At 28.2% G+C, this 14,922-nt stretch overlaps 1 protein-coding gene across 5 annotated transcripts in view; it reads right to left on the minus strand.

The window, feature by feature from the left end:
• Nucleotides 1-473: 473 nt before the first annotated feature.
• LOC119677551 (organic cation transporter-like protein) overlaps nt 474-14,922 on the minus strand; it is a 30,983-nt gene continuing 16,534 nt past the window's right edge. For 4 of the 5 annotated variants that reach the window (XM_038088943.1, XM_038088944.1, XM_038088941.1 and 1 more), the window contains 5 exons: nt 2,702-3,206; nt 2,377-2,635; nt 1,884-2,301; nt 1,298-1,804; nt 474-1,234 (listed from right to left, as the gene is read on the minus strand). In XM_038088943.1, coding sequence (XP_037944871.1) covers nt 1,096-1,234; nt 1,298-1,804; nt 1,884-2,301; nt 2,377-2,635; nt 2,702-3,025 — 1,647 coding nt within the window. In that variant the 5' untranslated portion in view covers nt 3,026-3,206 and the 3' untranslated portion in view covers nt 474-1,095. Of the gene's footprint in view, nt 1,235-1,297; nt 1,805-1,883; nt 2,302-2,376; nt 2,636-2,701; nt 3,207-5,530; nt 5,624-14,922 lie in introns of those variants that run through there. The other variant, XM_038088945.1, reaches the window with a different exon arrangement.

Genomic DNA, 14,922 nt, shown 5'->3' on the forward strand with positions numbered 1-14,922 from the left:
ATTTTATTATAATTTTATTATTATTTTCTGAAACCCTCCTTTCGGTTTATTTTTCCCCATGTCTGCAGTTAACTACCATATTTATTTTACTATACAAACCGATACAACAAATACTAATCCATTAACCACTTATATAAAAATAATATTTGAACAGTTTTTTAATAATATATTAATTGGTATACTATAATTAATAACACAATATTTTTAGATTTAATTGAGCGATAAATTTACAAATATATCTATAAATACCAAGTAATTAAAACTTTGTCATAAATTGTAAATTGTAAGGATTATTAATAAATTCGCACCATACATTTTTGCACACGTCATAACACTAAGTAAATATATATAATGAAAATACTATGTATGTAAAAAAATATTTCTATAATAAATTTTGATTAACGTACAAAAATTAATTAAGCTTAATACATGTATTTTAATCTAAAATGAACTTATGAGAATAATATTTAATTCTTATTTGTGTACTGATACTTTTGGCGTAAAGTTTCCGATAATTAAAAATAAAATCAAGTATTGAAATTAACTTATATCAGATAAAAAATAAAAAAAATTCTAATGCACTATTATTAAATTTGTTTTTTTCTTCAGTTTATATTTTACAATCAGCTACTTGCTGTTATTAACATACAGTCAAAAACATAGAAATATATTTCTATGTTATTGACCAAGCACTAAGTTCATCAAATGTTACAATTCGAAAAAGTTAGAAACGAAGCTGCTGCTAAATATTTGAACATATTTAAATTTAAGTCAACAGCCTTTTTTCTCAACAATTTCTTGCATAAAATATGCTTAATATGTTCCCTAAATTTGAAGGCATGTTAGTTGAGTTAATAGATCATTTTCATTTAAAATCCGTTTAGACGTACGTAATTAAGTAAATAGTAGTTCCAATTATTCAAGTAAGTACCTAATCGCGTCTTAAAACCTAATATATTTGTTTAAGTTTGCTATTAATATCTAAACTATAACTATTAATTATTACTAATTATTAAGGAAATTAAGTGCTTCGATTTAAATGTGGTTTTTACGTTTGTAATTTTTATGAGAGACTGCAATTAACAGTGGAAGCATTCAAAGCTCCTGTTTTTTCATAGGCTCCATCTCGCATGCATCATCTGAATCTTCAGTGCCTTTGGATAAACAAGGAAAATCAAACATACGTTCACCTTTACCAAACACTTCACCCTCTTCAATGGTTTTCGGTAAAGTGCTGCAAATGGAAAGAAGATTATTTAAAAAAAATTATTTCATTCAAATATTGATTGAATTTTACCGGTTTAATGTTTCGGGCAAAAGTAGGCAAACATATGAACCACAGAAAAATAGTACTCCTAAAATGATGGACGGAGCTGCTTTAAAGAACGTCCCTAAGTACAAAATATATGGTGCTAGAAAAGAAGCAGCAAAACCAGCTACATGCACTGCAGCCACACCTTGACCACGTACACACGTTGGTATCAATTCCGTAGCATATTGAGATCCAGATTCATAAGATATAGCTACACCAAAACGTGCCGCTACAGTCAGACTTGCCAAGAGTAATGCATTATGATTATTTTGTTGGTATGCAATAGCAATACCAGCTGCAGACGTAAACAGTCCACCTACAAGCAACGAACCAGCTGCCATTCCCTTACGACCGATTCGGTCTTGCAATAAGATAACCATTATACTCGAAGGCAACACAGCAAAGGCACTGACTGAGAACATTACGAAAGGAGATATACCCATGCCTTCCACATTACGGGAGACTGCATCATAACAAAGCGTTATAACCATCCTATGTACACACACATATGTATAAAAGAAGAAATTATATGATATATTTATGTACACAAATATTGGGATTAATAACTTACGATTTGAAAAAAAGTATGAGAGTATGTTTTCGCATTCTTGGTGTGCGAAACATATCAAATAGCGTAGAATGTTTCTGATCAACACCGCCTAGTTTCATACGCTGTTTATCACAATGTTTACGAAATTCTTCGAACTCAGCTGGGTTTACTTTGCGTCCATTAAATCGTGCCACTCGTTTCAAACGCTTGATAGCACCATCTAAATCATTGCGAGTTACTAACCACTGTGCACTTTCCTGCACTACAAAATAGTAAAATGCAACTGAAAGAATGGGTATGGATGTGCAGGCTAAGTAATATTGCCAGTGACCAGCCAATACCGCTAGCCAAGGTGTAAATACAAGACCGATGGTGTAGAAAATACCTACGGATATATTAAGACCCAGCGTTCGCATTGATGGACGGATGTATTCTAATACTACAAAATATAAATAAAAATAAAATTTCATCAAAATGAGTATTGAAAATTTTAATGGCTCGCATAAAAACTTACCAAGAATATACATTAGATAGAAATTTGTGTCTGCAGCTAAACCAGACACAAAACGACAAAACGAGAACGTGGTAACGTTTGTAGTAAAAATTGTAGCAAAATCCCCTAAGAAACCGGACAGATTAGATAATATCAAAGCTGGTAGCCTTCCGATTTTATCTGATAATAGTCCATAAAGTAAGGTTCCAACTACGGAACCAATAAAAAATAATGATTGTCCCACTCGGGCTTTGTATGCTGAATCACAAACCCAATTCAACTATTAAAAAATTTTAAAAGCAATCAAATATTTTTAATATTTCTTTTCTCAATTAATATAGTATACCTCAGTGTTCATGCTCTTATAACCGTAATCGTATTTGTAGATCCAACGTTCACATTTTTCACTGCTCGGTGTAATAGTCGTGCCATTTATTTCCAGACGTGTACAGGAAGGACTCGGATATTTAGCATAAATAGCTGCTATTTCATCGAAAGTTTTGTTAGCAAATTGTTCGTGGTAGCACCAATGATCGGGCACAAAACTAATCACAGTTTGAGTAAAATAGTGCATCGATACGATGACATTCACAATACCAAAGAAACCTAATAGAAGTATTTGATAGCGGCCCATGTCACCACATTTAGCTAGTATCTGATCGAAATCCATGGCAGTGGTTGATGATATGGACGATTAATGGAAGCCAAATACGATACAAACCACAGCTGAGTGTGGTATGATGCGTCACTAAATCGAAAACACCAAACAGCTTGCTGATTAATAGACTCAATTGTACAAATAAACTATTTAGTATGGCAAGTCTAGTTCTGTCTCGTGGGGTGATTGATAGCTGGAAATAAAATATGAAAAAAGGTTTGAAATTAGTACTCACGAAGCATTGATCTTATACAAAAACTAAAAGAAAATATTAAAAAGTTTGTACGTGCTCCATATGCATCCATATGCATCCATATCCATAAATGAACATGTAATAATAATCTATAACAAAATTTTTATATTTTTTCCGTTAATATTTAGAAATAAATACATTTTATTTTTTTCTAATTTATTTTTTTATTAATTTTTTTATGTGGTAATCTATATCTCCCTTAGTCAGTGTTTTGGAAAAAAAATAAAAAAAATGTAATTTTAGCTGTGGCGTTTATATTACGATTGGCTCGGATGTTCTTTTAATTAATTTATTAATTAATTAGCTATATTAAGCAGCTTTCTCTGTCACCGACGATACGCCTACATCTCTGTATATGTTGATATTTTTTTTAAACCGTATCACACCTATCACCATCCTTAAGATCTTCGATAATTTTCTCTACACGATTGTATTTTCAATATCTGATTTCAAATTCTTAGTTTCCCACATTTGTATCCCATAATCATATACAGTAAAGTTAAGTGTTCAAGTAGTAGCTGCAATGATAAATCCATATGACTATGCTGTGCTTTTTTTTGCCGAGATTTTTTTATGTTCGAGGTTAAAAAACTCAAGACTAATATATTAATAAATATTATATCTTATATATATCTTATTATTATATCTTATATATACATTAAAAAATATTTTATAAATATCATATCTTTAATAAAGTAAATAAAATAAATAAAATCAATACAACCCTTTAGAAGATTACAATACCGTAAACATTGATTAATGGATATTGTTTCAATGAAATATATATTTATTTATATTTTCTACAATGTAATTATTCCCAAATATGCATAAACAATTTCCTTCTAAAACGCAAATCTTTATATGAAACGTGTCTAAATTTTTAAAATTGCAACAACAGCGAGAGTATCTTTAATTCTTTAAATGGGAGAACATGTATCCAAGACTATCAGAGTTATTTTCATTAGAACAATTCTACGAAAATAAATGAGTTTTGTATGAAAAACAATATTCACTGTCAGTTGTGACCCTCACAGATTTTTTGTTAGGTGGTTTACCTGTGTAAATGTTGTGACCCTGTTAGAAGATGTATTTAATAGATAATAGCTGTGTAACTGATATTTTATCATTTTGTATTATAAAATAATGAATTTAACAAAAAAAAGGTAATATGGTAAGTTACTTTATTTTATTCAATAATAAAGAATTCAAAATCAGTTTATACGGTTTATATTTTTTTATCACCTATTCTGTTGAAATTATATAAACTTAACTTAAGACATGGGATTGTTATAGTAATATAAATTTTACTACCGGCTGCAATTTTAAACTCTTACAAAATCATAGATTATTGTCAGCCTTATGCCATAATAAAGAAAACGTGAATATAGATGATGTGGGCTTATCTCACAGAATTCTTAAACAGAATAAAAATCTTTAGTTCACATTCTTTTTCATTGCGAAAAATGCTAAATTGACAGACATGGTTCCCATTACAATAATACAAACCAAATCAAATTTGACAAAGTATGAATTCAAGTCTTCATAATTGTATTATAAAAAATTATTTACGAATAATTACATATAAGAAATATTTCCAAGGACTGTTGTTGATAGGTACTTAGCAGCTATATAGTCAGCCAAGACCTCAATTACTTTAAAAATAAAATTTTGTGAAATTCATTGCTACTCCACAAACTTTTAGCTTAAAAAGAGGTTACCTAAATTACCGAGAAAATTTATCATAAGCTCATATATAAATTTTTTATATTTGGTTAATATAAAATATTAACTAAAAAAATACTATCATGTGTGCGGATATCATTATTATAACTGAAACATTGCAATTTTCTTAGGCGCCAACAAAATACGTTACATACAAAGAAACAGACAAAGGGACACCTTAGGGATCCGAATTCAAGGCACTTGCGAAGCTGAGTCCTGCAATGAACTCATTCAGAATGCGGAATAAATAAAAGAAGAAAATTCAGAATTATTTGGTTTCATCATTTTTAGTATAAAAAATATTGTTTAAAATATTAAACTTTTATTATTATAGATTGTAATTTATCTGTTTTAATTATTATTTTATTGAAAAGTATAATAAAATAATTTCTACTTAATAGTTTTTCACACGAAAGAGAAAAGCATTTAGATTTAATCATACAAATATAATTAAATTAATTGCTAATTGAGTTTGTGAGTCTAATTTATTTGCACTTTCTAATTGAAACATATTAATTTATTTATAAGAATATTATTAACACCTTTTTAAGCACACAAATCCCAATTAATTGGTCAGACGTGCTAAATATTCCCGTCCTCGGTGGCGTATGCGGAACAATAACGAACTAAGCACGCAGCAACACAAAACTGAAAACTATTCGAATGATTTTGTTTGGCACAGCTGAGAAATAATTTTTTATTGTTATTTCTTAATGAAAGAGCCCCACTGCCAGTGGAACGAGAGCGCAGCAACAAGTTTAAGAGAGAATTTCTTTATATTTTAAGAGTAAAACTGACACAAAATCCAATCAAATTTGTTTTATTGGGAGTTAAATTGCTTTCACTTTCAAGAGTTTTGAAATTGTCGATACATTGTTTCAGCTTTAATGCAGGAAATCTTTATTAATAATTAAACAATAATTGTATTTTAATAATTATTATTTTTTTTTTAAGTTTAATTTAAATTAATGTTGATATTATAATGCATTGACTACTACTTCCACGTATTAGTAGTTAATCATCAAATTTAGCTCCAGCTAAAATAGAATTGGCTGCAGAAGAGAATACGTCATTTATACTTCATATTAAGAAATATACATTTTATGACATTTCAAAACTTTAAGACTTTCATTAAACAAATGTATAAAATACTATACAATAAAATTGATTAAGCCTATGACCATCCATAGGCTAGACAACACAACTAGATAACAAATAGCTAGCAACTAGACAACACATCATTCCATTTTATGAACTTTTCTTTTTTTCAAGTTCTTATTCTTCTAATTATAAAGAATACCTACGACTCTATTCACAAAATGATATATAAGAAACAAAAAATGTTACAAATGATTTTCTGTTGAGATCAATATCCAGCTTTCCTTCTATCTTTTTAGAAATCTCTTTGACATCGACTTCCTGCTTCCAATTCATCCCGGATAGTTACATTTTTGACTTTCGGATCTTATAAACATCTGCTTTAGCTCTAATATTGTTGTTGATTTAAAGATCTATTATAACTTTTCTCGCAATTGTAAACTGTAATATTAGTGTTGGTCTTTCTATTGTATCATATATATAATACGTATCCAATAGTCCTTCACAATGTTCATTGTAATCTCTTTAAACCGAATGAAGTGAAAAAATTATCTCCTCACTAATCCGCATGCAATATATTTTTATTTTTTCCTTTATTTTATTTTATTTTATTTTATTTTATTTTATTTTATTTTATTTTATTTAATGGATGTTTTTGTATAATCTTTTGATAAATAGAATTTGATTATAAAATTCAAAATTAATAAATAATATCTCATCCTATGAACAGATACAATCAATTTATTATTTAATAACTTTATAACATTTAAGTGATACTTTAAAATGTTATTGATCGAACAAACTAAATCTTTAATTTTATGATTTTTGAAGACAATATATTTTCTGCAGTTTATTCAGGAATATCATTTTGAAAAGTATGAAATCAAAATTTACAGTTTATCTCTAAACATGCAACTTAAAAATTTTTAACATTTTATTCTTTAATTTTATTAAATATTTCATCCTTTATGGGGTATGATACACTAAAATTTACTATTTCATATTTAATCATTACTTTTATAATTCAGTATTCTCAAGAAAAATTCATGATCTGTCACCCACTGTTTTTGACATATTTGCAGTGAATGCATTCCCAAATATGAATGGAAATTCGAAAAATTATCACTTAATAATTTTGAATACCAATAAGAGAGATAAAACACATAATACGCCTTCAATGGCACCTGTACTCTTTTCAATTGAATTGCTGAACCTTTAAGAAGCCGATTTCGGTTCAATAACTTATTTGTTTTAAAATAATCTTAGATCAATAAAATTAAATAGACCAAGAAGTAGCAGAACTAGTTAATTTTTTCCCAACATATCTATAAACATATTTATATCCATTGGCATTGTTTAATTTCTTAAAAAATGCACATACTCGTAAAATAGGAAAATTAAAAAAAAAAAAATATTGAAGAATATATTATTTGATAGCAAAATAATTTTTTTTTTTAATATATTATTGTTACTAAATATAAAGTTAATTTTTTACTTAGAAAAGAAATTTATAATTATTAAAAAAGTGGACTGATTTTTCTTAAATTTTACAAGAAGGCATTTTCTGCCTGTCTTAATTATTTTAATATATGAAATTGAGTTTTTGGGATTGTAATCAAAATAAAAAATATATTTGATTTAAACAAGTATTCATTAATACTAGATAAAGATTTATTTTATAAAACTGAAATTTGACTAATAAGTCACTTAAGATACCAATGCAGATATTTAACAATCCAGAAAATTATTTCTTCCACAAAAAATTTATTTAGTCAAATCTTTTCTATTGCGTTTCAAATACTTTTACATTGAAATAGTTTTTAAAATTTTAACGTATCCGTTGTCAACCGTCTGCCACTGATAAATTTTTGCAGATAACTAAATAATATTCGAAATACTCAACAGTAAATGCAATAAACATTTATTAATTTATTACAGAAGTGTGAAACGAAGAAAGACACTTTGTTACTCTAAAAAAATCATATCACTAGCATATGTTAAGTAAGTTCAATTAGGAAATCTATCTTCAACCTCACATAAAAAATTCTTAGAATTTCCATGTTAAGTATGAGTCTAAATATGAGTCTTGCTTTACCAGCTTTCCAGTAACGTTGCCATGGTGTCGCAGCAACTTAACCTACAGCAATCGTACAATTGAGATATTCTTTATTTCTGATATACGAGTATTCATATTGGAGACAACAGATTTGCAAGGTGAATAAAAGTATTTCTCAGTTTGGATAAATATTTATTAACAAGCACATACGAGTACATACGGCGTGTATGTATGTATGCATTATATGAAATTGAGATTCTTGATTTCTATAATTAATGTTTTATAGAAAGCTTATAAATCGATTGCAACGGAATATCAATTGTGTATAGGAAACCCCCATTTGAAACATTCGTATATACGGGCTCTAGCTGCACATTGTTGAGCATAAATTTTTATTGACCGAGACGAGGTTATTTATCACGTCATGACTGTTAAATATTTTGAAAACAATTACAGAAAGCACGAAATGAAATTGTTTCTTATTCATTGAGATAGTGAACAAGTTTTTTCCACTTCATTTTAGTTTCGACTTGTAGTGGGAATTTCATTACAAACAATATGAGACAAACCAGTGAGTAAAGTCCTAAGAGTGCTAAACAGAAATGTTTTTGTGAAATAAGTTCAATCGCCACTAATCGCCACAAATCGCCCAGCAACGCAGCCAAAGAGCAAAATTCCGATTTTAGATATAAAATTTCACGCAACGAAGCACTTGCGATGACTTTGATTTCATTAGTCACCGACTTTTGTAGTTTTGGCGGGAATGGCACCCGACACAGCACGTGCTATTCTGAATTTTCACCATTACCAACAGTTGATATCTAAACGAATTGCTTAGATTATACAAAAAACAATTGAAGTAATCTTTATCCAATTTTTTTTATTCAATTGAAAGAAAAAATAACAAAAACCGATATTAATCCCAAAGTTCGATACGCCTGACCGACAAACATTTAATTTCTCTATCATACATACACAGACGTGCATGTATATATCTGTAGTGTTTATAATGTAATCGTTATTATTATTAAGTTCTAGACTATTACACAGAAACAAATACAATATCGGACATTTATTAAATGGAACAATTTGAAACAGTTCTGCACAGGTCAATGGCTGCCGTTACTCTTCTTCTACAGCGTGCTCGCCTATATAAACTCACACAAGGTTTTGCTCACTCATGAAACTATGAAGCTACATATATGCATATATATTGTATATTACTATGTGATCTACACTACTCATTAGGCTCGTAGCCAATAATTCACCACTGTAGGGACTTTCAGATAATTTTAGTAATATAGAGAAAAATTTATTTTATTAAACAGTCATGATGCATTAAAAGTGCGAATAGTCCTTCAATTAATTTCTGGCGGATTACCAAAAACTTTTAAGGAATTGATAGAGGAGTTATTAGCCGCAACATTATTATCTAACTCACGCTTATTCACGTTAGGTATCTGTATCACTGTCTTACAAACAGACGTGCCTGTCATTGATGCCTTAAAAATCTTTATCTGTATCTATACGAATAATAAAGCAGTTATCAAGAGACTACTCGTATACTTTTGGAAAATCTTCTTTAGCATACCTAAACAAAGGGGTGCTTTGTACAGACCCCAGACTTTAAACATTTTAAGCTGAGCTCTGGTGCGTTCTGACGATTACAAAGCAACATCACCAACATTCCAGAAGAGTATAGAGATGAGGTTGCTTTACTTTTACAGTTTACTTTTTGTGAAACATTTTAAACTGCACTATAATCGCAGGTTACGAAGTAGTCTCTGTTTAGAAGGGAATGCAGTTTCTAATCACATTCTTTGTGAATTTGTCGCTGCGCTTTGTGGCAAAAAGATCAGTTGAGAGTTGTTCTAACTGAGCTTAATTAGAAACTCATCAACGAAAAATATTCTGTCCTGTATTCTAAAGACCATGTGGCCTTTGTTCGCTTAGAATCTGCTGTGGTACAAAAGATGTGTTAACGTCGCTGTACTCTACTCTACTGGGAGTCTAAGTCCCATTATATTTCTCATTTTATATATAATAAGAACTCTTTAAAAATTTTTGCTATGCAATCACCCTTCCGATCACCCTTAGATTATTTTTGTTTTTTAAGATTGTTGACATCTTTCTTGTTGTGTATTAAATATTATATATGTACGTATATCATTTTTTTAAATTTCTTCAAATGTTATTGTCCTCCTTCAAGTTTTACGGGTAAACAAATGTTTGTGTTTAATTTTTCAAAAGTTGCTTTTAAATAAAAATTATATTTTTTCCCAGTGCATGAAAAGTGTTTACTTGTTTTTGTGCTTTATGAGATCAGTTCCACTGTTTTCATTTTATTTTTAATTTATTTTAAATTTCTCAACTAAATTATTAATATACGGGCACATACCATATATATATATGTATATATATATATATATATATTCGTGATATATATGTTTTTTCTCTATGTTCAACTTATGCAAAAATTTATACAATTTGTTTAAACCTTTAATTTCGTATTTATCATTTGTGGTGTCATTGCTGTAAAAAAATCGCAAACAAAAGTAAAATTTTCATCTCAAAATAAATTCGAACTGAATACTATTGACCAAGTTTTGAACGTTTAACAATGCAAATGACCTACACCAGTTTACAAGCTTTTTTCAACGATCACAATCAAGTAACCAGAAATTATGGTAGCTGGCGTCATTCGGTAAATTTTTAGATGAAGATTACAGGATATATGTATGTGATCTTATATGGGTATATATAATAAATTATTTAATTAATTTAAAGGGTGTATTTTATTTTCTAAATAATTTTCAATGGACTTTCATCGCTGTATCGACTTATCGCTATAATTACGATAAAAAATTTGACAGAAAATTATCACAAAAAAAATATCTATTGGACAGATTTGCACATAACTGATGATGTTATGTACCAATCTGCTAAAATCTGCTCTTATGTTGCTGAAAACAACAACTGAAGTATTAAAAAAAAATTTTAGTCAGAACATAATAATATGCGAAATCATTGTATTGTTAACATTTTATGTACACTTCATCTTAGTAAACTAAACAATTATAAAAATAATAAAATCTTGTTGTATTTATTTTAAAAACAATATTGGTTTACTTAATACGGTTTTCTGAATTATTGCAATAAGCACGTGACAATGAAACACACAATTTTTATAAGCCGACGATTTCAATTTTTATCATCTAACATACTCGTATCCATGCTGCTTCAATCGAAACTTTGGATAGATTTTTATATGCGAAAACGTGTTTAGTTTTGATTTCTTTGGTTTACTTCGACGAAGTGGTTCAACTTGACTTTTTCAACGTAATTTATTACTACCAGACAAAAATAATTTCTGTTTTTTAAAGACTTTTGCAATTACAAGAAACTTCAATTTACTTATAATTTATAGCTCTTATAATTTTGTATTATTATTTATTAATATATTAATATATATGTAGAGTAAAATATTTAATATGATCTTTATAGTCTCACTTATATTATTTACAATATATTTTATGCAGAAAAATAGTGAATTCAAAGAAAACATTGCTCAAACATTTTAAAAGATTAATTTCAAGATTCTGTATAATGATTATAATAGACTTTTCTAAGCAAATATAATCCGATTAAAAACAGTTGCATATTGTTTTATATATATATATGTATACCATATATGCACATAATTACACTGAGAACACAAAGTAAAATGTTAAGTTTCAGAATATGGAAGTAAGACTTAACGACTTAAAAAATATTTTACTGCATAATAAGTTGAAAATTATTAAAAATTAAAATGAAAATCATAAAAATGTATGATAATCACTATCCCAAAGTAAACTTTAAAGGGATTTTATATTATTCATTTCAAGGGCAGTCGAGTCAAACATTAATGAATCAATTTAAAGCGCTTATCATAAAAAGAATAGAAAACTTAGATATCACAAATTCTCCCATACAAATTGTTAAAAGAATTGAATATAAAATTACGAAGAATAAATGAATATATCATAAAGATATTATATATAGAAACAGATATAGAAACAGCTGTTTTATTTTTTCTATTTTTTTAGTCTCTGCTTCTTTCTTTGTTAATGGCTGATCTTTTACTGTGTAAGCAATCAAGTATTCTTAAGCTACAACTTGAGCAAAAAGATATCTACAGTTAAATAATATAAACTGTCTTTAATGGGGTTGAAGAAATCTCAACTGCGCTACGACAAACTGGTAAAATGTTCTTAAATAGATTAATTCTGAAAATAAACCAATCGTAGAATGACACAGCTCTTACATCATCCATATTGTCTGCGATATTTCTTCCAATGGAAAACTCAATCCCGTTTAAAAATGCCATAGACACGCAATTGTTAAAACAAACTTGCACAACAATTCCTAAACATCAGACATAAAAAGTATTAGAGAAATATATATTTAATTTCGGCTGTTAATCAATCGTTGCAAGATTTGTCTGTAAACATCAGACCGTTTGAGAAGGCATTAATGATGCTTAATGGAGATTTAGACATATATAACCTGTAATTCTTCGATCAACGTAAGCGAATAAAATAAATGATTGCCTGAAATATTCTACTTCTTGACTTTATTTACTATTATGCGTATAATTATATGCGCATAATGAGCATATACAAATGTAAAACAATCGGTCAGCTAAGATATTCTCACATCAACTGCTGGAAATTAGGAACTAACATATGCCAGTTTGTTATAGTTGACTTTCATTGTCTTATAAGTTATGTTCCATAAGCATATCTCAATATTCAAATCAAATTAAATTAAATCTAGATACATATACAGATACAGATACAATTATATGTATAAAATAACAAAACATGCATTAGAAACGTGTGCTCTCTCTTCTGTTTTTTCCATTTCATCAGATTGGGACACAGGTCTCAGGTGGCCGGGTACAACTAATTTAAATTATCAGAACTCAAAACATTTATTTTATTTTATATAAAATTTAATTATCTGAGCATATACCTATACGTATATGTTTACTCATTGCAATCCCAGATTGGACCCAATGCTAATTCGCTAAAGTCTAAACATTAACCATTAACTCTAACATTGAAATAGAGGAAACTGAGTGTACTCTGCGCGATATAAATTTAAACAGAATTAATTACTTCAACTATTGAAATTGATTTGTCGTTAAAGGGTCTAACACAATTTTGCTTTTTTTAAAAATAATACACTTATTATTAAAAAGGTTTAATTATAAAATTAATATTTATGTGACGTTTCTCGTTTGATTAATTAATGATACAAAAAATGCTGGACGTTGAACTTTGCATTTAAAAAACTTTTTGTTTTCAATTTTATTTTTTTAATAAAATTAGCATTTGTTTTTGTCAATATTTTTGAAGAATGTTTGTTTTTGATTTTAAAATACTTATAAACAATTTTTTAATGTGAAATTTAAAATGCCACAATATGTTGTTTGAAAAAGATAAACGCATTTAATTTTGTTTGCAAAAAAAATATATTTTTTATATCACAGTCTACGGATTAAGTACAAGTATTAGCAAAAGTATAAATCAATCATTATACCCTAATATATACCCCGAACCATATGGTCTATTGTGCTAACACCCTAATTAGGATTTAGGATATTAGTGAGCAGGAACACATTTTACACAAACTGTTGAAAATGTAACTATAAATCAAAACTTCTAATATTATTGTATTTAATATTTAAAAATTTAAAAATGACAAGTTAAATAGCTGTCTCTAAATAAATAAATGCTCTTCGATAATTGACATTCTACCTTTAGATTTTAAATTTAATTTTTTAATAAAATATACTTTTCATATTGTGAACAATAATTACAATATAAAATACATAAACAATAATTTGAATGTTTCTTTAAATACTTAATACATAACATCCACTTATAAAGTGAATATTTGCTTAAGCCAATTAAAATCATTCATTTAAAACAATTTCTTTAATTGTATGAAAACGAGTTGTTGACATAGTAACAAAAATTTTAATCAAATAGTTTCTTATGGAATTATTTATTTATTTTTTTTTTTAATTATTGCAAATTGCCTTTATATGTGGATGCTTTAGCAATTATTTTATCTACTATATTTATTCAGGCAGACGCAGATCTAGAAACTGCCAATAGAAGGAGCCCAATGAAAAATAATATGACGTACACTAGGTGAATTGATAAACACCCGGCCTAAGCAATAAGAACATTTTTTTATGCTTCAATGTAGTCCTTTTTTAGTTCGACACAACGAGTCCAACGATCTTTCAACATTTGGATACCTCTTAAATAATACGATTTATCAAGTCCTCCAAAGTATGCCTCAGTTTCCCATTCGACTTCATCATTTCATGTAAATCTCTTCCTCTGGAACCACCTTTTCAAGTTTGGAAGCAGGTAATAGTCACTGCGAGCCAAATCCAAAGAATACTGTGGGTGAGGAAGCAATTCGTACCGTAATTCATTTAATTTTGCCATGGTTTTCAGTGACGTGTAAGCGGTGCGTTAGTCTACAAAAACAAAATTTTTTTTTCGACAAATGTGGTCATTATTTCTTGATTTCCTCATTCAGTCGATCTAATAATATGCAATAATAGTCTGATTGTAATAGTAATAGTTATTGTTTTTCTTTGTTCCAAATAATCTATAAAAATTATTCCAAATTCCAAAATACAGAAGCCAAAATTATTCCAAATATTTGCAAATAGCTAACCAAACATCTGATGAAGTCGGAACTTTTAAAGCTGTC

The sequence above is a fragment of the Teleopsis dalmanni genome, chromosome 2 (assembly GCF_002237135.1).
Source record: "Teleopsis dalmanni isolate 2A chromosome 2, ASM223713v2, whole genome shotgun sequence".
Lineage (NCBI taxonomy): Eukaryota > Metazoa > Arthropoda > Insecta > Diptera > Diopsidae > Teleopsis > Teleopsis dalmanni.